General features: G+C 53.4%; 1 protein-coding gene across 1 annotated transcript; it reads left to right on the forward strand.

Moving 5' to 3' along the window:
* The first annotated feature begins 773 nt into the window (after positions 1 to 773).
* Positions 774 to 21983, forward strand: ITGB3 (integrin subunit beta 3). Its single transcript, XM_005495051.4, has 15 exons — positions 774 to 1353; positions 6140 to 6225; positions 10288 to 10480; positions 12340 to 12592; positions 13294 to 13456; positions 14529 to 14690; positions 14846 to 14941; positions 15107 to 15196; positions 15553 to 15687; positions 16328 to 16757; positions 18931 to 19153; positions 19431 to 19531; positions 19653 to 19772; positions 20779 to 20945; positions 21776 to 21983. The coding sequence occupies exons 1-15, from the start codon at positions 1296 to 1298 to the stop codon at positions 21842 to 21844; spliced, it is 2346 nt and encodes a 781-aa protein (XP_005495108.1). The 5' UTR covers positions 774 to 1295; the 3' UTR covers positions 21845 to 21983.
* The last annotated feature ends 313 nt before the right edge of the window (positions 21984 to 22296 follow it).

A 22296-nucleotide genomic window follows, 5' to 3' on the forward strand; every position in this document is an offset into this window, starting at 1 on the left:
ATCCCAGGTGGACAATGATCCCCACAGAGGAGGACGGCAGGATCCTCAAGATTGGTGGGGCAGTGTGGAGAAGCAAAGAGGCACCAAAACTTCTTTTAAAGCCAAGGAAAAGTCCCCAGGTCCTGAGGAAGAGTCTGCATTCTACCTCATTTTCACAAAAACTGTTACCTCTTCTGGACAGCTGCCAGGTCTGGGACAAGTGCTGTTATCCCATCTCCCAGCATGAGGCTGTGGCTCTTGTACAGCTCTGGGCATCTGTAGCCTCCAGCATCTCCAGGATGTGGCTGCAGCTCTTGGTGCTCACAAAAACTTGTATTCCACACCTTGGAATTTCTGTGTGCTGGGTTGTCTTGACCCAGGGCTGTGTCATTGTTGTCCCCAACCCCTGTCACCCAGTGGGAGAGAGCATCCCAGGGAAATTACTCCAGCCCCTCTCTCTCTTTTGCTCCCAATGTGAATTCCAAGTGCCTCAGTTTCCCCAGTTCTGACTACGACCCTGGTACTGCAGGGGAACAAGAGGTTTATAAAACACCTTTGAGAGACACCCAGAGGCAGTTCTTATGTTTCAATGGGTGCAGTCCCTATGCAGATCCCAATCCCTGGATTTGTTCAGCACAGGATTCAATTCCCGAGGACACAAAAAGAAAAAACAGTACAAGCGAGAAGAAAATCAGGTCCAAATTATATGACCCCAGGCTGAGCTTCCCTCGCTTTGAGATGTCCAGGTTTGTATCCAAACTGCTGGTTCCATCAGCTGTGCTTCCTGCTTCCTCAATTCCAGCTCTGCTTTAGCCGGGATATTCCCTCTCTGGTGAGGGAACTGAGAACACACACTTCCATAACAGTGTGCATTTGCTCTATTTCTCCTTAAATCCTTGAACTCCAGCAGCTCAGACGGGGTTTAAAACCAGCTGCCTTTCAAGAGTTAATAAAAGGAAGGAGCGAGCAAGGTTTTGTAAGGAATTAAAGCCAGGCGGAAGAGCCTATGGGAAAGAGCCTGTTACGAGCCCCGGGGCTGCAGGTCAGCAGCGCCGAGGGAGGACTCGCTGCCAGGGTTTATGAGGTCCTTGTTTAAGCCGAGAGAGTGCAAACCTCATCAGGAGCTGGCGGCGGAGCGGGCGGGGACACTCCGGACTCCGAAGTGACGAGGCTGCAGTTTCCTCCGGCCATGTGTGTCACTCTCCCAGCCCTGTGATTCATCGCCTCAGCCGCCGAAAGCCTGCAGCGACTCCCGAGCGCTGCCCATCGCTCCTGAGGGGCCGCTCCGAGCAGAGCCCCCAGCCCGGGGCTCAGAGATGGATCCGCGCTCCGTGAGCCTCGGCATCCTCCTCCTCTGCGCTGCCGGCACCTGGGGTAGGTTCACTCTGTCGCTGTTTATAACCGTTTAGTGAAGATGTTGCCTGTTGCTTCTACAAACCCCAGGACTTTCTGCATTCCCAGGGTCTGTGATTTCACGGGAAAAGGAGCCGGCAGCCTGAGCTGCAGCGCGTTCCCGCTTAGGAAGCGCCGCTCAGGCCGGCCGGGCTTCGTCTGGGTCGGGGCTGGGAACTTCTCAGGGATGTTACAGGGTCAAGGCGTACATACTTTTGTGGTTATTCGTACTGGATGTGGTAGATCTTACTGGATCTACCTACTCTGTGTTTGGCTCTGGTTACTGGTTTGTAATGCAAGGACTGGGGTGTGACTTGGGCTTCGTCCTTTATAAACAGAAAATTCCCTTGGAGAAATCACGTCAGGTAATTCCTTCCTGTGTCAGTACATTTTAAGGGGGGGGGGGGGGGAGGGCGGGGGGCATTTATGTCAACATTGCTGTCCTGTGTTATTTTTCCTGTGGTTTTTTTTATGCTTTTCTTTAAGAAATCTGATTTCTGGCATCATATGATCTCAGGATAAATGTAGTTTGTATCTTTAAAAAGTTTTCCAATGTCAGAAGTACAAAAAAGCCTGGAAAAGTATTATCTCCTCCCCAGGTGTGTTCCTAGTGACTAGGCCTCAAGGGAAATCTAGAAACTGCAGTATGGTGATTTATAAATCAGTCACATTGTTTTCACAGCCAGACTTGGGGTTTGGGGCAATATTGTTCTGTCTAAAAAATTCCAGACTTTACTGAATTCCCAGGAACTGCCTGAGGCTCTGATCTGCTGCCGGATGGAGCTGTCATTAGTACAGGACATGGGATAACCCCTGCAAGAGTTTGAGTTCATAGAGCTGCAATTTGCACATATCTCTGGTGCCTGTGCTCGGTTTGGGGCATCCCATACCCAGGAAGATGCTGGCAGGAAGGGAGAGGCTTGAAAGAAGAAACACCCCCAGAATGGTAGGGTGGGGATCTGCCAAGAAAACCCATGTCCTTATCACGTAGTCAAGGGAAAGGCTGGAGAGGATGTGGTTTGTACCTTTATCAAGTTTCCTCAAATGTCTTTATCAGCTTTTCTCTGTGCTCATTCTTGCTCAGTTTGGCAAAGGGGGAAAACAAAGCGTGGCTGCTCCTGCACCACTTGGAGGTTACTCTGGTTGCAGACTGGGACTGAGTAATTTTCTTCCGTCAGGACAGGGTGACGCTGAGCCACAGACGTCTGGGGTGTTTCAGAGACATGGAACGTCTGGGAATTTCCTTGAATTCCCTAAATTCAGTCCCAGGCTGGATGGTGCTTGGAGTGACCTGGTCTAGTGGAAGGTGGCAGGAGTGGAACTGGATGGGCTTTAAGGTCACTTCCAATCCAAACCAGTCTGGGATTCCCTGCTTTTATCTCTCTCAGGACCACGGCTCTGCCCAGCCCCAGGTGGTGGTTCTCATCATCATGAGCAGTTTATCTCCCATTTCCTTCTATTTCAGGACTGCTTTTTTTTTTTCATAAACTGGAGTCTTTAGGATCAGCTCATTGTGTGAGAGCAGCTGCTATCATAATTTAAAAATGCAGGTTTTGTACTTGGGTTTATTAGTTTTTATGGCTAGGGAGAAAAGCTCCAAAGATGGAAAAAAAAAGTCACTAAAAACCACATAATTTGCTAGTATAGGCTGTATTGGGATGGTGTTGACCGGCCCACAGCCAGGTAGTGTCTGAGTTTGGGAAGGACTCCAGCTGCAGCATCCTCCCCATCTTTCACATTCTTCACCTCCTCCACATCCTCCACTTCCGCCCATCTGTGCTTTTGTTCCCATATCCTCACAAGGTCCCTGCTCCCACAAAACTCTTCCAACACTGCATCCCTGCATCCAGCCATGCAGCCAGTGCTGGGAATGCCAAAAAAGGAACATTTTCCCATGGTGGGGGTGTGCAGTTGCTTGCTCACAGCAGGACCAGCCTCATGTTTGGATGGTCATAACTGCCCAGGCCCTGCTCCATCCAGCCCCATGGAAATGCAGCCAAGAATGGCCCTGCACAGTGCTGGAGATTTGTTCCAAGGAAGGGAAGGGTTCTCCATCCCCAGGAAAGTGCCTTGGTCATGGAGTGTTGGACATCATAGGGACCACAGGGCTGTGTGTGTCTGGGAGCAGATCCAGACCTCCAGAGACCCTCCAGGCAAAGCCACCAGCAATGCACGGTGGCATGATGTGACATGAGACCCCAGGGCAGCCTTGGGAATGGCAGCATCCCTCCCACAGGGACTTCCCAGCTGTAGCTCCACCTGATCCCGTGTGCAGCTCCCCAGCCATGACCGTGCTCTGCCTAGGTCTGTGGCCCTCATTCCAAAATCCACCAGAAGACTGGATTTGCATCCCCAGCAAAGAAAGGGGACGCCAGATAAAGGACCCCTGGGCTTTGGGGTGGCAGCAGAACAAGAGGAAAGGAAACCACTGCTCCAAATGGTGAGGAGCAGCTGAGCTCAGAGGGTCCTGGGGCTCCTTAGCCTCAGGATCAGATTTCATGGCATGAGGAGGCACCCTGGGGCTCTGCCAGCAGACATAACCCTGGAATCCTCCACATGGAGTTTAGTGGAACCTGGTCTCATTGAGAGGCAGGGGAAACTGCGGCAGGGAGTGGCTGAGGAACTGTGTCAAGTCACAGGGAAAACCTGCTTGAGGAATGATTTGGACTGGTGAGTCTCATGTCCCAGAGCCCTCATGGAGGCCTTGTCAGCTCTGCCCTTCCCCAGCAAGGTGGGTGCTGGGGCAGGGCCAAGTGACTAAACCAGATAAAACGCACCATGAGGGGACAAAACCCACCCTGGCACTGAACAGGAGCCTGGACCAGGAGTGATCCTGGTGGCACTTAGTGCTGTATCTGCCTGAGCAGAGCTGAACAACCACAGTTATAAGCCAGCAGCTGGACATGGCCACTACATGAGGGATGTGGGAGTGGAAAGCAGGGATAGCCCTGGCTTGTGGCAGGTGGGTCCTTGGCACTCTCCCTGTCCCTGAACGAAGGGCTGCCATATCAAAGCACCAGGGCTCCCCTGCAGATTTGGATGCTGTTTCTGTGTTTGGGCAAGTGGCCCCGGGGTTGGCAGCTCTGAGCATTTAGTCCAGAGCACCTGGAGCTGCCAGGGCTGTCTGGGCAGTGCCTCCCTGCCTCCCCGCGGGCTGAGCTGGCTCCCAGCTGCACGGCACAGCACAAATCCATGGCACATGCTCTGGCTGCAGCCACTGGCACTTGGCAGGGCAGGAGGGATTTCACATGGACACGGCAGGAGCCAGGGAGGTGGTGTCGTTGTTTCAGAAAGCCCTTTGCCTTCCCTCTTCCTAGCCCTGTCCACCCAAGGATCAGCACTGCTGCTGGCACCTTGCTGAGGTGCAGGAAGCACTGGAGACTAACTTGTCACTCTTCTGGGCAATGTTACATTTAAAATCTGTCCCATTCCCACATGGAGCTGAGTATTTCAGGTTATGATGAGAGCTCTGGCCGTGGGTGCTGCCCCAAAACTGGTGCTAAGCAAGCACTTGGGCTCAGCTTTTAGTTTAGTCTGGGACAAGTGGGAGCTGCAGGTGTCAGAGGTGTGATGGGGATGCTCTGGGGCACATCCCCAAGCAGCTGCTGGCCCCTGGGACAGGCACAGCCTGGGACACCACCCTCAAATACACACACAGGTGTGAACACGTGTGTACACTCCCTGGCTACATGCCAGGAGTGCACGGTGCTGTGGTTGTGGTTCTGCTCAAAGATCTGATGATGTTGTTTCACCATTTCCTCTTTCTGCTTTGTGTTCCATTTCCTGTGGTTGTGAGACACTTCTCAGACAGCCTTGGGCAACCATGGGGGCACACAGGGCAGAGGGGAGGCCCTGGTGCCCACTGCTCCCCGCCAGCATCCCCCAGGCTCCCCAGGCTGCAGCATGTCCCAGCCAAGTGGGTACTTGGCTGCAGTTTTCTCTGCCCAGGGAATCCTTAAGCTGCCAAGATGTTTGTGCCCGAGAGGGAGGAGGAGCCAAGGGTGACACCAGGCAGCGCTGTCCCAGCCACTTGTCACACCGGCCGTTGGCAGCAGGAACCGCAGGGCTGTGTCAGAGGAGCTCCTCCTGCCCCTGGACTCCACAGGCATTTTATAGCCTTTGGTTCTCCCCCAAAGGCTCACCAGCCTCTGACCTTCAGGACTGGTAGCAGCAGGTATCTCCCAGAGTCCCCACAGCCACTGACAGAGCCCAGGCTTTCCTGGGACATTAGTGCCAACCACCACCAGCACATTTCTGGACTTGTGCCCTTTCACTCCCCTCCTTTCCCTGGATTTGAAGCTGAGCCAAAACCAGCCACTGAGTTTAGTGTCTGCTCAAGGTGTCAACAACACCCTGGATCAAGGTGATGGGAAGAGGCGGACAATTCCTGGCAGGGCTATGGGTGTCACTGTGTACCCTTGGGAATTAATCCTTTCCACCCCTGCTGCCCCAAAGCATCTGCAGGAGTGTCTGCAAGGATGCATTAACTCCCTGCCAGGGGGCTTCACTCCAACACCCATGTGATGCTGCAAGGGTGAGAGGACCTGTTGAGGAGCTGGCAGGTAGGGAATGATGCTCAGCCATGGGCAAGATGAAGCCCAGCTCATGCCAGGCTAGAGAGAGCAAGGAGACAACATCCAGGGTTTGCAGGTGGGAAAAGAGATAGAGAAGGGCCTTGGTGGGGCTCTGGCTGCTCAGAAGCTGGTGGCTGAGCACACGTGTGAGTTTGGGTTCTGTGGGCTGTAATTGCTCTGTTTTGCTGTTTCAGGGGGCAACATCTGCACCACCCGTGGGGTGAACTCCTGCAAGCAGTGCCTGGCTGTCAGCCCCCTCTGTGCCTGGTGCTCTGCTGAGGTAAGAGCTGAGCAGGGCCCTGAGAACGGCAGGGGATCTAAAGGAAGGGAGGAACCTTTGGGATAAGTGTAGGTTACAGCCACAAGCTCAGTCTCCATCTGTTCCCACTGTATCTAAACAGATCCCTTGGTGGCACCTGGTTCAGAACCTCAGCTCAAGGCACTTGGTCAGTGGGCACCGCTTTCTGCCCTGCTCCAAAAATATGCCCCTTCTCTGGGTGTGTTGGTGGGAGCTACATTGAGCTGGCTGGGAAATGTTGGTGTTTCCACTAGGAATTCACTTTATCTTTCAAATAATGTACATTTGAAAACTTGTTTTACTTTTGGTTTGCTTCTTGGAAACCTGTTGTAAAGCACTGACTGAAGGAGCCTAATTCCTGGAAGGGGGGAAAAGGGAAGGGGCCTGGAAGGCTTGCTAGGAGGAACTGAAAATACTCATCAGAAGTTAAAGGCTGGGGTTTAAAACCTTTTTCATTAGAAATAAAGGAAGAAGACAAGGTACCTGTTTTTGGTTACTAAGGTGAAGTGGATGGGAGTGCTGAGCTGTGGCTCTCAAATCATCCTGTTTGGGTAGGTGAGAGCCGAGCAGCTCTGCCACGTTGCCCTCCAAAAATGCTGCCCTGGGGGTTGATCCATTGGGTAAGAGGAGGGAGTTTCCCGAGGGGATGGGAGAGGAGCCCCAGGGCAGAGCCAAGGGAGGTGATGAGGATGGGGAGAGGTGATGAAACCTTAAAGGCTTTCCTTGCTTTCTCCTTCTCTGTCCTTGAAGACCCACTTCTATCAGCTGCAGCTGTGCCCATAATGCCGCTGGGACTTGGAAAGGACCTGGGGCTGCTGGATCATGCCAGCAATTGTCTAATGCTTTAGGATCAATGCAAATCCAGAGGGGAGGCCTCTGGCTTGCTGTGCCCATCAGATCTGATCCTTGGGTGTGGTGTTAATAAAGATGTTTGTGCCCATCTTATCTCCCGCAAGGAGTGGCTGAAACATGCAGCTTGATAAGGGGCCTGGCTTCCCTCTCCATCCCCCCTCCGAGGGGAATGGGCCGGGCTCTTCCTTCCCAGCCGCTGATCCTGCGCTGCACTGGTGGCTTGATGGTGCAGAGGGAGCCGTGATGGGGTTTTTTCCTCCAGAACAGCAAAGGTTTCCAAAAAAGGAAATATTTCCAGTGCTGCTGTGAGCTGTGCTGCCGGGCAAGTGAGGGAGCCGTCCTGCTGCTAGACCCAGCCCCCGGAGAGCTGGGCTGTGCTCTGTGCTCATCAGCTCTGCCTCCAACATCTGGACCACGTTGTCTTAATTTAGCAAATGAGGGTTTTTTCTGTGGGTTTGTTTAATTTCCCTAGGGTGGGGGAGGGTTCTGATACCCCCCCCCCGTTTTTAAAGGGACAGTGCCCATATTTGTGCTCCTTCTGCTCCCACTACAGCCCTTTTCCACTCACACTGCCTTCCCAAGGAGCCTGTGGTGATGATTTACTCCTGCTCTGTCCTGGTTTTGTATTGGAGAAGCATTTCATTGTGGTTTCTTGTGATCACTGACCCCGCTGAGCATTGATGCAGAGCAGAGTTGAGTTTTATTTATTTTTCAGAAACCTTGACCACTCTTACCAACAAATACATGTTCTCATCTGCTTTTTTGGAAAAAGCCAGCCAAGCTGTAACACTGAGACAAATCTCTAAAATCCCTTTGGAGATTGTTGTGGCAGATCCTTCAGGGTCTCACCCACCCAAAATGTCACCCACTCTGGGTCTCTTGGAGGCTAGACTGGACCAGATTTGGATTTCAGAAAAGCTGCTGGAAGGTTTTAGCTTAATTTGTGGAGATGTCTGTGCTCTGAGCACTTCCAAGAGCTGTCCTGTAGAGAAGCTGATGCTGCATGTGGTTGTGTCCAAGATGAAAACAGAGATGCCCTGGGGAATATGCAAATCCCCACAGGCTTCCACCCTGGGAGCTCAGGGATGGAACTGGCCCTGCCAGAGCCCTGCCTGCCCCCACCCTCACTAATCAGCTCTGGAGGCAGTGATTGGGATAAAATAATCAGGTTTCCCTTTCTGAAGGGAGTGTGAGCAGATGTCCACTCTGCAGTGGGATAGGGCAGGGAGAGCTGGTGAGAATCTCTGGGATGGCTGGGATGGGGAGGGTGCACACACCTCCCTGTAGGGAGCTGGTGCCATCAGGGCTGTGCTGACAGGGAATGGGTTTCTCATGGATGAAATCCCTATGCTGTGAGCTTGTCACCAGCAAGCTTGGGCTGCCTCCAGGTCACTCCTAACTAGGGCTGTGCCCCAGGTTTTGTGTCAGCCCAGGGTCTAAAACAGACTGGGGGCTGCCAGGGCCTTGTAGCCAAATGTCCCACTTTTTTGGTAGTTTTTGTTGTTGGGGAGGCTCCTGTAAGTCTTCAGTCAATCACTATATTTAGGACTCCAAAGAAAGGGGAAGGTGCAGCCCTGGGGTTAAACAGTTTCTCCATGGAAATCTCACAGCAGGATTGATGCTGCTAATCCCATAAGGTGCCATGAGGCCTCTGAGGTCCTGGCAGCTCCCTACGATCCCCAGGTATCTCTGAGCACCATGGCCTGCCCAGCATGATTTTTGCCCACATATTTTTCCAGTGATTTCCCTGACTGGGACAGGAATGTACATGATGATTGATGGGATCTGGGGTGAACCAGCCACCCCTTCCCACAGGAGGGAGCTCTGTGGAGTAAGCTTATGGCTGGGTGGGTGTGAGGGAGATGATTTGGAGGGATGACTCGTCCTCCTCTCTGCCAGCACACTGCCCAGGCGGAGCAGGGTAGGAGCACGCCTGCTGATGTATTTTTTGGCTGTTGCTTGGCCACAGTTTCCAGAGGGCTGTGGGCCAGCCAGGGCCTCCTGACACCATTTGTGTTTTCCTACTCGTTTGCATAAAGCATACAAATTCATCCCTGGGTTCAACCAGCCTGAACCCAATTCAGGGCAGTTGATATCCTGCATGGGAACTCCTCTAGCACTAGAAAGCTCAGCAGTGGATTCCAGCATTCCAGGAGCAGGGAGGGCACTGAACCAGCCCCACCAGGACTTGTGCCACCTCCCTTTGCTGCAGGAAGAGGCTGTGGTGGTGCTCTGCTGGAAGACTCTAATACAGAAAGATTTGGGCTGAGGGAGGGAGATAAAGAATCCCTTTGGAGGGCAGGATGGGTGCTCCCTGAGCAGAAGCATGAGGCAGCAGATCACAGCAGTATTGGGCTGGGAGATAAATTCTTCCTATACTTGTCTTCATAAGCAACCAAAGGAGTAAGGACCCTCCTGAATGTTCTGTGATAAGGACAAGGAACCAGAAGCTTTCTAGGAAAGGAGGGACAAGGCTGGAGCTCACCATGACTCCACACTTTGTGCTTCCTACCCCTGACAGGCTCTTCAAGGCTTCTCCCACAGCCCCAGTGCCTTTGGAATCTTTCTTTCCTTTTTTGGTGCTCCCTTCCCCAGTCGGCTCCATCCATTAGGAAGCTGGAGAGCTGGAGATAAGTCTGATCCACTTCCAGACAGGAACTGAGCACTGCTCTGTGCAATGAGCTCGCCCACAGTGGACACACTTCTTGCTCATGGCAGGATTTCTAAGGGCCCATGTTGGAGAAATGGGGGGAAAGGTGATTTGTCTTTTTTCAAAGTAATAAATAATTTTAAAAGTCCCACACTGCCTCTACCCAGCTTGCCATGTTCACATCCTGCCACACCCTCCTCTAGCCATCCCAGAGAGACAGGATTTCCTTTGAGCTCTGCCAAAACCCAGACCTAAGGCTCCAGCTGCTAGGAGTCAGGAGTAGGTTGGCAGGGCTGTGTTATCCATCATTCCCTGGCAAGGGCTAATGGGCTCCTGCAGGAGCTGCTCCAGCAGGAGTTGCTGATCCCAAATCCCATCTGTCTGCGGCCTTCCTCAGGCAAGAGACCATGTGCCCCAAGAAGCCTTTGATCCTTTTCTGGAGTTAGGTGTGACAAAGCAGGGCTTCTCCAGGGAAAAGGTGAGGCCTTTCTCCTTCTCCCAGCAGAGTCCTGGGAGGCTCCTGATGTGTCTCTGCCCCACAGGTCTGGGCACAGTCGAGCCCTCGCTGTGACCTGCACGCCAACCTCCTGCACCACGGCTGCAGGCAGGAGCACATCGAGTTCCCCAGCAGCAGAGTCACCATCCTGGAGGCCCGGCCCCTCAGCAACAAGGGCTCGGGAGGCTCTGCCACCACCCAGATGAGCCCCCAGAGGATACAGCTGAACCTGCGGCCAGGTAAGAGCCCCCAGATTGCTGTAGGAAGGGAATAACCTAAAGGGCTCAGGCACTGAGTGAGCCATCGCTCTGCCTCACTGGCCAGGGTGGCCTCATGTCCTTCAGGGCCAAGGCCAGGATGCCAGCGGCACAGAATCCTCCAGAACATCTCTGGTGGGCAGCTGAGCTCTCTGATAGCTGTGTTTGTTCTCTTGCCTCAGTCCTGAGGTATTTGAGGGGCAGGATAGGATGTGACTTAAACAATGGGGTATTTCATAAAGCTGTTCAGACCTGAGGCACTGCTGCTGTGCTCAGAATGCCTGAGTGGAAGTCAGCTCATATCTAACAAGTCGCGGAGCTGCCACAAGATCCCTGTAATATCCCAGGCTCTGCTCTGCTCAGCCAGGCAGGCTGGAGCCAATTAACTGCTCTGGTCCTTTGCCAGCATCCAGGAGTTTCAAGGGTGCGAGGCAGGAGACAAAACTATAGGGCACATGGCCTCTGTGCACATCCCTGGAGTCCTGCCCCATTGCAAGGACGGCAGGCAGAGGAATCCCCACACAATCAGGACATGGAGCTTCTAAGTGCCCTTGTTCTCTAGTTCTAGAGGTTGCTGTCAGGAGGAAGGTGAGTATGCTGCTCTGAGTGCTGTAAATCCCTGTTCCTTGGAATAAAGAGGAGAGACCCCCAGCTTGATACCATCTCTGCCAAACCAAGAAGGTTTGGCATAAGTCATCTGCCTTGACTCATGAACCAATACCAAATCACAAAGGATACAAGCAGGTCAGGTCACAGCTCATGTTCCACAAGCTCAGAATCCTCATGGTTTCAGCTCAATGAGGACAAGCAGCTGCTTTCTAAGCACAAAAATGGGACCCCTGGCTCCCAGCACAGCTGGAGAGGGGATGGAGCTTTTCGGGCTGTCATAAATTTTGAAACTTTCTTCATCCTGAAAGAACATGGCATGCAGATTTAGACAGAAATGTGAAAACAATAATAATTTAAGCTCAGTTAAGGCCTTTTCTTCTCAACATGTGAGGTGTTCTGACAAGGCTGCAGCTGTGCCCTGGGTTGTGTTTCAAAGAAACCCTTTCAAAAATCAGAAGAAAGGACCTGTGTCTCTTAAAAAGGGAGAAAGAAAAAGTCAACCCTAAGTGTTTTCAGCTTTTTTTTTTTATATGTGCAAAAGTCATCAAAACTGGGATGTTTCTCAGAAGTTTCTTTCTAAGAAGGTTTTTGTTTCAATGGAAAATGTTTCACCAAAATTTTCTCAGAAGGGGCTGGGAGAGCCAAGAGGAGAGGAAAGGAACGGGGATAGGGGAGGGAGCAGAAAATGATCAGAGTCCTTGGAAGCTCAGAGAAGTCCGAAGAAGTCTTGCAGCCTGCCTTGTGATCCCTTTAAGACCTGCTGCCCACACGCTGGGGGTTTCCCTCGCTCCATCCAGCTGTTCCTGTAGGATATCTTGAGAGGTCAACCCTGGACAGGAAGATCTGCTCATGTCCCAGCACTGAGAGTTTAGGAGAACAGGAGACATAACCCCCATCTGCCATAGAATTCCAGAACGGTTTTGGGATTGGAAGGAACCTTGAAGATGATGCTGTTCCACTTCCTGCCATGGGCAGGGACACTTTCCACTATCCCAGGTTGCTCCAAGTTCAATCCAACCTGGCCTTGGACACTTCCAGGGGGTACACAGCGCATCTCCTATGCAAGCACCTGACTAAGGGCTTTGCCCTTCTGTCTAAGGGTAATGTTCTCCTCCTAAAAGCTTTAACCATCCCCTTGGGTTCCTGCTGATCCCTCCCCCCTAATCCTGTGGTGAGCCCCCCTCCCCCTGCCAGGAGGCGAGATCTCACTCCACTGCCCTGTGACTTTGCAGATGACTCCCAGGTCTTTCATGTGCAAGTGCGTCAAGTGGAAGATTACCCTGTGGACATCTACTACCTCATGGACCTGTCTAACTCAATGAAGGATGATCTGAGGAACATCCAGAACCTGGGCACAAAACTGGCCAGTGAGATGCGTAAGCTCACCAGCAACCTACGCATCGGCTTTGGGGCCTTTGTGGACAAACCCATTTCCCCCTACATGTACATATCTCCTCCAGAAGCCATCAAGAACCCTTGCTATGAGTAAGTCCAGGTTGAGGGAGTCCTGTAAGGGCCAGAAGTTGATGGGACACCACTACAATGTGGCTGGAAACCCACATGAGTTGGTGAAGAACTCATAGAAAGGACCTGTGTTTGAGAGGTTCTTGAAAGATTGTCTCCCAAAGGAAGGACAACAGGCTGGAAAAGGGAAAGAGTGTGAGGAAGAAGGAATGGCAGAGGTATTAGGAACTGAATTCATTGCCATTCCCTGTTCCGCTGTGCTACTAGGAGGGGGGTAGGCAGAGAAGTGACATTGAGCCTGGGAGGAAAAGAGGGGAGTGGAGAAAGTGGGTGCCTGATTCTGGACAGTGTTTAAACCTCAGTGCAATCTGTGTTCTGCTGACACAGGGAGGAGGAGCAGGTCTAAATTAGAAATATCATTATCAAGGGAATGCTCTTGAGGGAAAAAATTTGCATCATGTTTTCAAAAGAAATGTTGAGGCTGGAAGAAAATGACTCCTAAAAATCCCAGCAGGACTGAGGCTGGGAGCTGACCTGAGCCCAGCATCCCTACATCATTAATTTTATTTAAAAGGTTCTTCACCAGCCTCAGGCTCCTGGGCAGCACTGGTTCCCTCCAGCACATCCTGGGCAGGACCATGGGATGTGGGATGGCTGTAGGGCAGGGATGGGAGCTGGAAGAGCCCGATGAGCCCTGTGCCCTGAGCGCTCTCCTCCTACAGGATCGGGGAAACCTGCCTGCCCATGTTTGGGTTCAAACACGTCCTGTCGCTCACGGATGAGGTGACTCGCTTCAACGAGGAGGTGCGGAAGCAGAGTGTCTCCCGGAACCGCGATGCTCCTGAGGGGGGCTTCGATGCCATCATCCAGGCCACCGTGTGCGATGTAAGGGGCAGGAAGGCCTGGCTGGCGTCAGGACAGGGTCACCAGGCTGGGCCAGGCGGGTTGGCAGGGACCAATCAATCCTTCCCAGACATGATCATAAGCCTTGTTGAGTTGTTGTAAGACACCTTTGGCTGGCTGGATGTTGCACCTGGGCACTGAAACAAACCCAGGCTTGTAGAAACTCAGTTTACCTCAGGTGGAAGGGCTTAAGGCTAAGGTGAAGAGGAAAAGGAGATGGATTCTCTCAGAGTTTTATTCCATGGTCACAGACATCTGAATCTTGGTAACAGCTCCAACAGAATACTCGAGCACATGGTCGGGGCTCAATTTAAGCCCAGGGACAGGGGGAGGGGAAGGGACAGGTGAGCACCAACCAGGTGGGAGGAGGAAGGTCTCAGGGGACGAGGGACACATAGACAGGCCAATGACCCCAGGCCTGAAGGGCATCCTTTGAACCTGACCAACCACACATGGCCTTGCTGGAATGTTAAGACTGATTGACAGCCCAGCAGGGGGCAAGGGGTAAGGGGAAGAGAGGTATTGCCACACCTGGGAAAGGACTGGGAAGTCTAAAACAGGAAATTGCAACACACTGCAACAGTTGTATGACTGATTTCTGGAGAAGGTGAACATTCAAGTGAGACATTTCCAGCCCAATAGTCAAGGGAGGAGGAGGACTCTCATGAGATCATGGTAGGGGAGAGGAGCAGAGCAGGTGCTCAAGAGCAATCCCATGTCAGCCCTGCAGTGACCAGTGCAGAAGGGACAACACTTCCTGTGCCTTCACCTTGGTTTTGCTGGAGATCTTGAATCCCTGAGTCATTAACCATGGTGATTAACACTCTAACCAGTTAAACTCATCTTTCACCTACAAGCAGCCCACGCCCCCCTTCCAGACTCCACACTCCCACAGCACTTCCCTGCCAGAGCAATTGCCTTGGTTTCCTGTGCAGAGGTTGGCTTCTGCAGCCAAGCCGTCACCCCCTGGCACAAAGGCAGCAGTGGGGTGTTGGCACACGGGCCTGCCCTCAGCATATGCTGACACATGACTGGGAGCTGCCTTTCACTGCAGGAAAAAATTGGCTGGAGGAATGATGCTTCCCATCTGCTCGTCTTCACCACGGACGCCAAGACCCACATCGCACTGGACGGGCGGCTGGCTGGCATCGTGCAGCCCAATGATGCCCAGTGCCACATTGACAAGGATAATTTCTACTCTGCCACCACCACACTGGTAAAGCCTGACCCAGGCATGGGGTTGTGGAGCCCAGAGCACCTGTTGGGTCCCTATGGGATGGGAAAGGTGTTTCAGCCATGGTTGGAGAGCATGATGGGGACCAAGGTGGGAGGGTGTACATGTTCCTAGGCTATAGCTCTCCTCTTCCCCAGGACTATCCCTCTCTGGGCCTGATGACTGAGAAACTCTCACAGAAGAACATCAACTTGATCTTTGCTGTGACAGATACAGTTGTTGGCCTCTACCAGGTACCAGCTGCAAAGCCACCCTCCTGGGGGTCTGGTGGGCCATGGGTGGCTGGACATGGCTTGGTGGTCTGTCCTATTAAAGCTCCCATGTTCCTGGACAGGGTTTCACCCAGCCATGGCACATTTACCCATAACAAACAGACCTTGTTTATGATATTCCTACAGAACTACAGCGAGCTGATCCCAGGCACAACCGTGGGCACCTTGTCCAGAGACTCCAGCAATGTCCTGCAGCTCATAGTGGACTCCTATGGGGTGAGTGTGCAGTGTTATGGCCCCACAACAGCACTCTTCATAACAAAATAGCCACTGCTTCCCACTGCCAACAACCCACAGATTTGTCAGCTCCCCCAGTCCCAAGCATCCTCCTTGGAACAGCTGTGAGCATCTGCCTCCACCCATGTGTGCAGGCACCCCGAGGGTGGGAGATCACTATGTTCACTGCCTGCCCTTTCCTGTCTTGAAAACTTTTCCCCGTAGAGAATGACACAGCTGAGGCTTGAGAAAGACTTGGGGCACTTGGCTCCTTTCCCATGTGCATGGGAGCATCACTGTGGTGCTGCCCTGCCCAGCCTGTGATGTGTCTTCATCATTCCTCTCTCCTTCCCTAGAAAATCCGCTCCAAAGTGGAGCTGGAGGTGCGTGACCTCCCTGAAGAGCTGTCCCTGACCTTCAATGCCACCTGCCTCAACGACGAGGTCATCCCTGGGCTCAAGTCCTGCATGGGGCTCAAGATCGGGGACACGGTGAGGATCCCACTCATGGGCTTAGCTTTTCTCCCCTCTATGTAGCAGCACTGCCAGGTCATCTGTTGCTCTGCACCAGCACCATCTGCTTGTCCCACGACCTCCCAGGTGACATGGACCCTGGAATCTCAGCACTAGAGAGAGAGGTCCAGCAGGGTGGGCGCAAGGAGGAGAATGCTTTTTTGAATCTGCTGGATGCAAACTCTGTGATCTCTCTAGCTCAGCCTGGGCTGCTGCCCACAGGGCATGGAAACATGGAATCATTTGGGTTGGAAAAGCCCTCTGAGACCAGCAAGTCTAGCCACTAACTGATCTCTGACAGGTCCACCACTAAACCATGTCCCTGAGCACCATATCTACAGGTTTTTGAACACTTCCAGGGACAGTGATTCTACTTCTTCCCTGGGCAGCCAGTGCCAGAACCTGACAAACCTCTAAGTGAAGAAATGTTTTCTAATATTGAACCTAAAATTTTCATGGTTACTGTGGCAAGCACATTATCTAGCCCACATTGTGCTGGGACAGCTTTGATAAACTCTGATGAGCCCAGAGAGACCTGATGGCTCCCATTTCTGAGCTCCTTAAGCTGGGGCATGGACTGGAGCAGGTACTGACATCCAGACACACCTTTGCCCTCCAGGTGAGCTTCAGCATCGAGGCCAAAGTGCGGGGCTGCCCCCAGGAGCAGCAGAAATCCTTCACCATCAAACCTGTGGGCTTCAAGGACAGCCTGACGGTGGTGGTGAACTTCGACTGCGAGTGCTCCTGTGAGAGCCACGCCGAGAGCAGCAGCCCCTCCTGCAGCCATGGCAATGGCACTCTGGAGTGCGGCGTGTGCCGCTGCAACCCCGGGCGCCTGGGCTCGCACTGCGAGTGCTCGGAGGAGGAGTACAACCCCTCCCAGCAGGACAACTGCAGCCCCCGGCCGGGCCAGCCCCTGTGCAGCCAGCGCGGCGAGTGCATCTGCGGGCAGTGCGTGTGCCACAGCAGCGACTTCGGGAAGGTGACGGGCAAGTACTGCGAGTGTGATGACTTCTCCTGCGTTCGCTTCAAGGGCCAGATGTGCTCGGGTGAGTGCTGGGCTTGGGGCTGTTTAAGCTCCCTGAGATCCTGGGCAAGGGGGACGCCAGTCATTTTGGGGCTTGTCCTGTGAGTTGTCCCCACCTCTGACTTGTTCAGCCGTGAATCTCCCTGCACCAGCCCTGGTCTGAAGTTATGCAAGGGGAATTATTACCTTTCTGGCCACTGATATCACCTCCTGTGCCTGAGAGCGGGGAGTGGGGATGGGCTAGAAGGTTAAAAAGGAGGCCTGGTGGGGACCAAGCAAAGCAGCTCTGGGGTGCAAAGAGCAGGGACCTTGCTTGAACCATACAGCTCAAACACATCAGAAGTGCTGCTCTGCAGGAGGAAACCCTAGGGTGGAGGGGGAAGGGTGGGGAGAGGTGGGTTTTATCATCCACCCAGTTCTGGGAGACTTCATATTGGCAAAAGTGGGGGAAGCAAATCTTCCTTCCTTGCTGGCCTTACAACATCTCCCCTCCTTAATATTCATCTCTGCCACAAGCTCCCAGACTCCCCCTCTCCAGTCCAGCTGCTCTCAGTACTGGAAAGCGAGGACCAGGTCCTTGGGTTCTCTGGTTCTTCTCCCAGGGAAGAAGCCCTCCCGCAGAAACCCCATCCCAACAGCAGTTCCAAATGTCCTGATATGCCAGGGCCTCTTACCCACCAGGAATCTTCATTTAAGGTTCCTTCCGCCCACATCTCCAGTAAACACTGAAGGTCTGAGTGAATTGCAGTGCTCTGCTCATCTCATGTATTTAAGGGATGTGAGAGGGATGACAGTGCATAGGAATGAGGCATGAAACTGTGGCACATCGTCTCCAAGAGCAGAGCACCGCAAAACTGATTTAAGGGGGGAATGGGAGAGGGGTAGCCATTCCCATTCCTAACCCTAGCCTCCCTCTGTAAGCCCAGGATAGGTGACTACTAACAGAATGCCAGAAAAAGACTCCACTTCCCTGCTGAAATCCCCAAAATCCCCAGGAAAACATCTGTGGCCAAAGCTGATTCCACTCCTGGAGCCCAGCCTGGATGAGGTGAAACCTGGGGCCAGATGACACTCGATTCTTGTTTCCTGATGTCCCAAAAATTGAGTTTTTGAGATCCCACCTGCCCCTCAGGCCAACTTCATGGCTCACACTGCCTCTGTGCTGCTCAGACCGATCCTTTATCTTAACAGCCTGCTGATAAAGGAGGTGGAAACGCTGGGTTTCCCCCACCCTGAGTAGTCAGTGTCCTTAAGGAGCCTCTTCCTGTTTGAACAGGGGCTGCAGGTCCCCAGGGTGGATGAAGGGAAATGATGAAGAGCTGCTCCTGGCCAGGGTGGGCTGTTAATTAACCTGAACTCTCTGACCCTGTTGAGCCACTTCTCCCCAGCCTACCCATCTGTTTCCATGCCTTGTCCCCCAGCGTGGCACTATTTTCCTGTGACTCACCCCTAGTTCCTCATTAATGGGGTTATACATTTATTTCACATGCCGGTGCCTCCAAGGGCATGGCTGGGACAGTGCCCAGCCGATCCCCTGCCGGGAGCAGCATTCCCAGCGTGTCCCTCCCACTGTGCTCAGGGCTCAGGACAGGTCAGCGCCTGCAGGTCCACAGGGTTTCCACCACTTGCTGTGTCTGGTCTTTGAGCTGAAATAAACCACAATCCAAATAGCTCCAGTGTTTGGCAGGATTTGAGCATGCCTGTCTGTCTGTCTGACTAAACCAGTCTCAGTGAACGTGTGCTGGGCTTTTCCCAGCAGTCAGCTTTCCCTGTCTGGTCCAGGCCTGAGAAAGGAGTCAGACTTGGGGGCTTTGACCAGATGTCTGGATTCAATCTGAAATGCAAAGCCACAGAAAGAACTTGACTTGCTCAGAGACAGATCTGATAGAGCATCTCCAGTTGCTGCTGCTGGAGCTGGGGCAGCTCATCCTGAAATGTGGGAGTTTGTTCTTGCTTGGGTGGGATAAGAGGAGTGTTGGGCACATGGTGAAGGTCTGGGTTTGGTGTGAGCTTCTCACACCTTGCACTCTCCCATCCCAAGGACAGAGCAAAGGAGTTGTCCCAGGTGGCCGGTCTGCCTTGCAGTGCCCACAGAGGAATGAGTTGCACCTCTGGGTCATAGGCATCCATATGGGGAATTGCTAACAGGCTCTGTGGAGATACTTAGAGTTCTGATGCCTTTTGGTTGTCCCCAGGCCATGGGCAGTGCAGCTGTGGGGACTGTGTGTGCAACTCAGACTGGACAGGAGACTACTGCAACTGCACCACGCGCACCGACACCTGCATGTCCAGCAACGGGCTGGTGTGCAGCGGCCACGGCTCCTGCGTGTGTGGCCGCTGTGAGTGCACCCAGCCCGGCTCCTACGGAGACACCTGCGAGAAGTGCCCCACCTGCCCAGACGCCTGCACCATCAAAAAGTGAGAAAGGGCAGAGGACTGGGACAGGTCATACCTCAGTGTGGGCTGGCAGACAGCTGGAATAGGTCATACTCAGTGGAATGCAGGAGAGCTGGCAGAGAGCTGCGAAGGGTCATATCCCATCATGGAGCTGGCAGCACTGGTGGCAGGAGCTCTCACTATCTGCAGCCCAGTAGGGTTGGGACTGCTGTGATTTCCACAACCTGAAACTGAAAGGTGTGACAGTTGCCTGAGGAGAGCCTGGAAAAGCTCATAGTACCTCCCTCCTCTTCTACAGGGATTGTGTGGAATGCAAGAAGTTTGAGCGAGGAAAGCTGGCAGAGCAGCAGTCCTGCAGCCGCATGTGCCGTGACGAGATTGAGACGGTGCAGGAACTGAGTAAGAGGAGACCCAACCCCTGTCCTAATATGTGGAAACCCAGGGGGCTGCATATGCCACATGCTTTCCCTGTGTGTATGCACCCCTCAGCATGAGGACTCTGAGCATCTCCCTCTGACAGGTGACAGGGGCAAGGATGCTGTGAACTGCACCTATAAAGATGAGAATGACTGTGTGATGAGGTTCCAGTACTACGAGGACTCCAGTGGCAAGTCCATCCTCTATGTCATCGAGGAGCCTGGTAAGACCCAGCTGCCATGCTTAGGCTGGAGACTGCAGAATGTACTGTGCTGGGTTTCTGTGCTGATTGGGGGAGGGGGGGGAATGTTGCATTCCCTTTGTACCTCCCACTCCAGCCAGTCTCATGGGGCACCATGGCTGGGGGCTGAGAGGGATTAAAGAACTTCTTTGTCCCCTGCTCACTGCCAGCAGGCCATGATTTCCTGCCTCTCAGGTATCACATTTCCTAAGTTATTTCATCCCCTCATTGAAACCAAGGATGGGGGTTCAAACTTCCAACCGCCCTCATCCTGTGTTTGACTTTGTGGGAGTGATTTTTCTTGGGAAGCAGATAGGAGGCTCCCATCAGCAGCCCTGGGGTCTCCACTGACCTCAGCTGAGCCTGGGGCTGTGTGGCTGCAGATCCCTCAGAAGCAGGACCAGGAAGGCAGGCACCAGCTCTCACTGCAGCTGTCTGCCATGGGCAGGGTACAGCCCACACTTCCCAGCCTCACAGCCAGATGGGAGAGGAGAGGCAGGGCGAAGGCTGGGGTGGCCACATGGCCCAGGGCACTGTGCAGGGGGAGCAGGAGCTGCAGACGCTCACACTGGATCTCCCTGCCCTCATTTGCCAATTCAGTGTTGACACACAGCCAGAGGCTGGGGAGGGTGTCAGTAGCCTGGTGGTTTGGGGCAAACTTCACGAGCACAAGGACTTGGTCTCTGGTGTCATCCCCCACTGCAGGTGGGACCTGTGATGCCTCTGATCTAGCTCCAGGCTTGGGTGCAGACCCCCACCCCACAGACAAGTACTTGAGTATTTGGGCACAGGTGCCCCATGGATGGGATCCTCCTTCACAGAGCATGCTGTGCTCAGGGTAGAGGCTCCTGCTTGCTGGCAGAGGAGGATGATGCCCTCCTGAGACCAAAGGAGCTCCACGTACACATGGCCAGGTAGCCCCAGAGCTGCTTTAAGTTGCCCTGGGGGTGCTGAGCTCCCCTCAACCCTGCCCTCCTCTCTGCTCCAGACTGTCCAAAGGGGCCAGACGTCCTGGTGGTCCTGCTCTCGGTGACAGGTGCCATCCTGCTCATCGGCCTTGCTGCTCTGCTCATCTGGAAGCTCCTCATCACCATCCATGACCGCCGTGAGTTCGCACATTTCGAGGAGGAGAAGGCCAGGGCCAAGTGGGACACGGTGAGGAGCAGGATTGGGTGTGCTGGGCAGGAGTCCCAAAACCCCACAGCCTCTGCCTTGAGGGATCCAGATCCCAGTGCTCCTGGCATGAGAGCCCAGCTGCTGTCTGTTGTCCCATGACATGGTCCTTAAGGGCCAGCTTGTCCCATTCCTCTCCAAAGCCTGGGATAGTGTCCCAGGCAGGACTCAAGGTGACACTGCCAGCCAGGACAACCCTTCCCTGAGCCTGCTGCGGTCCCAGGGGCTGTGCACAGGTGATAGGAGATGTCCTAGGTTATTTTTACCCCTCCAGCATATCCAAAGCACTTGTCAGCAGCATGACCCCCTTACTCACTGCTCACAGCAGTGTTTCCATCCCATGAGTGAGGCAGGAGGTCCCTCCTGCCACAAGATGCTGGAAAGCACTGAGGAACCCCGAGCACAAGGGAGGGGGCTGGGACAGCACTGATACCTGTCCCCCACCTCTTCCCCATCCCCTAACCCCCCACAAAGTGAAGGGATGGTGTGGGATGGGATGGGATGGGATGGGATGGGATGGGATGGGATGGGATGGGATGGGATGGGATGGGATGGGATGGGATGCTCTTTCAAAAGGTCTCTCTCCTCCTGAGCTCCTGCTGCTTTTCCTTTCCTCCACAGCAGCTTTTCCCTATTCTGCCCCATGAAACCTTGTGGGGAGCCATTAAACTGCTTATCCCAAGCCTTGGGTGGAGACAGGGATCCACTACTCCATGCTGAGACAGTGCCTCAGTTACCTCAGATGTTAAGCAGAACAAATGCTGATGCCAAGCACAAAGTGATGATGCTCTGTTTCATCTTTCTTCCTCCAGACCCACAATCCTTTATATAAAGAGGCCACATCTACCTTCACCAACGTTACATATCGTGGGAACATGTAAGGATGCCACATCCAGCACTGGCCATGGGATCAGCTGATGATCCATGGGATCACCTGGAACCCAGTTTACAGAAGAGCTTGTTTGTGCCTGCCTGTGTGAATGACTGTATGTGATTTAACAAGTCCCTGACTGCCTCCAACCCCTATTGTCTGTCACCCCACTGTAACTGCAGGGACATGCTTTCCATGGCAAACCTCGGTCCTTACCTCAGCAGGTCGCTCGCAAAGCCACCGGCCCCCCATACACTGAACACAGAGAAATGGGATGATCTCTGTTAGTCTGTGAACTCTTTGGTGCTCATCAGGCCATGGGCATTTCAGGTGCAACTGCTTGAACCACATGCTGAGCTGTGCTCTCCTCCACAGTGTGTGCTGGTGAAATTCTGCCCACTTGGAGTCCCCTTCTCCGCTGGCCTCGGTCCCTCTGGGCACAGGGACCTTCTCCTTTGGGCA

This window comes from Zonotrichia albicollis, chromosome 23 (genome assembly GCF_047830755.1).
Source record: "Zonotrichia albicollis isolate bZonAlb1 chromosome 23, bZonAlb1.hap1, whole genome shotgun sequence".
In the NCBI taxonomy this organism is placed as follows: domain Eukaryota; kingdom Metazoa; phylum Chordata; class Aves; order Passeriformes; family Passerellidae; genus Zonotrichia; species Zonotrichia albicollis.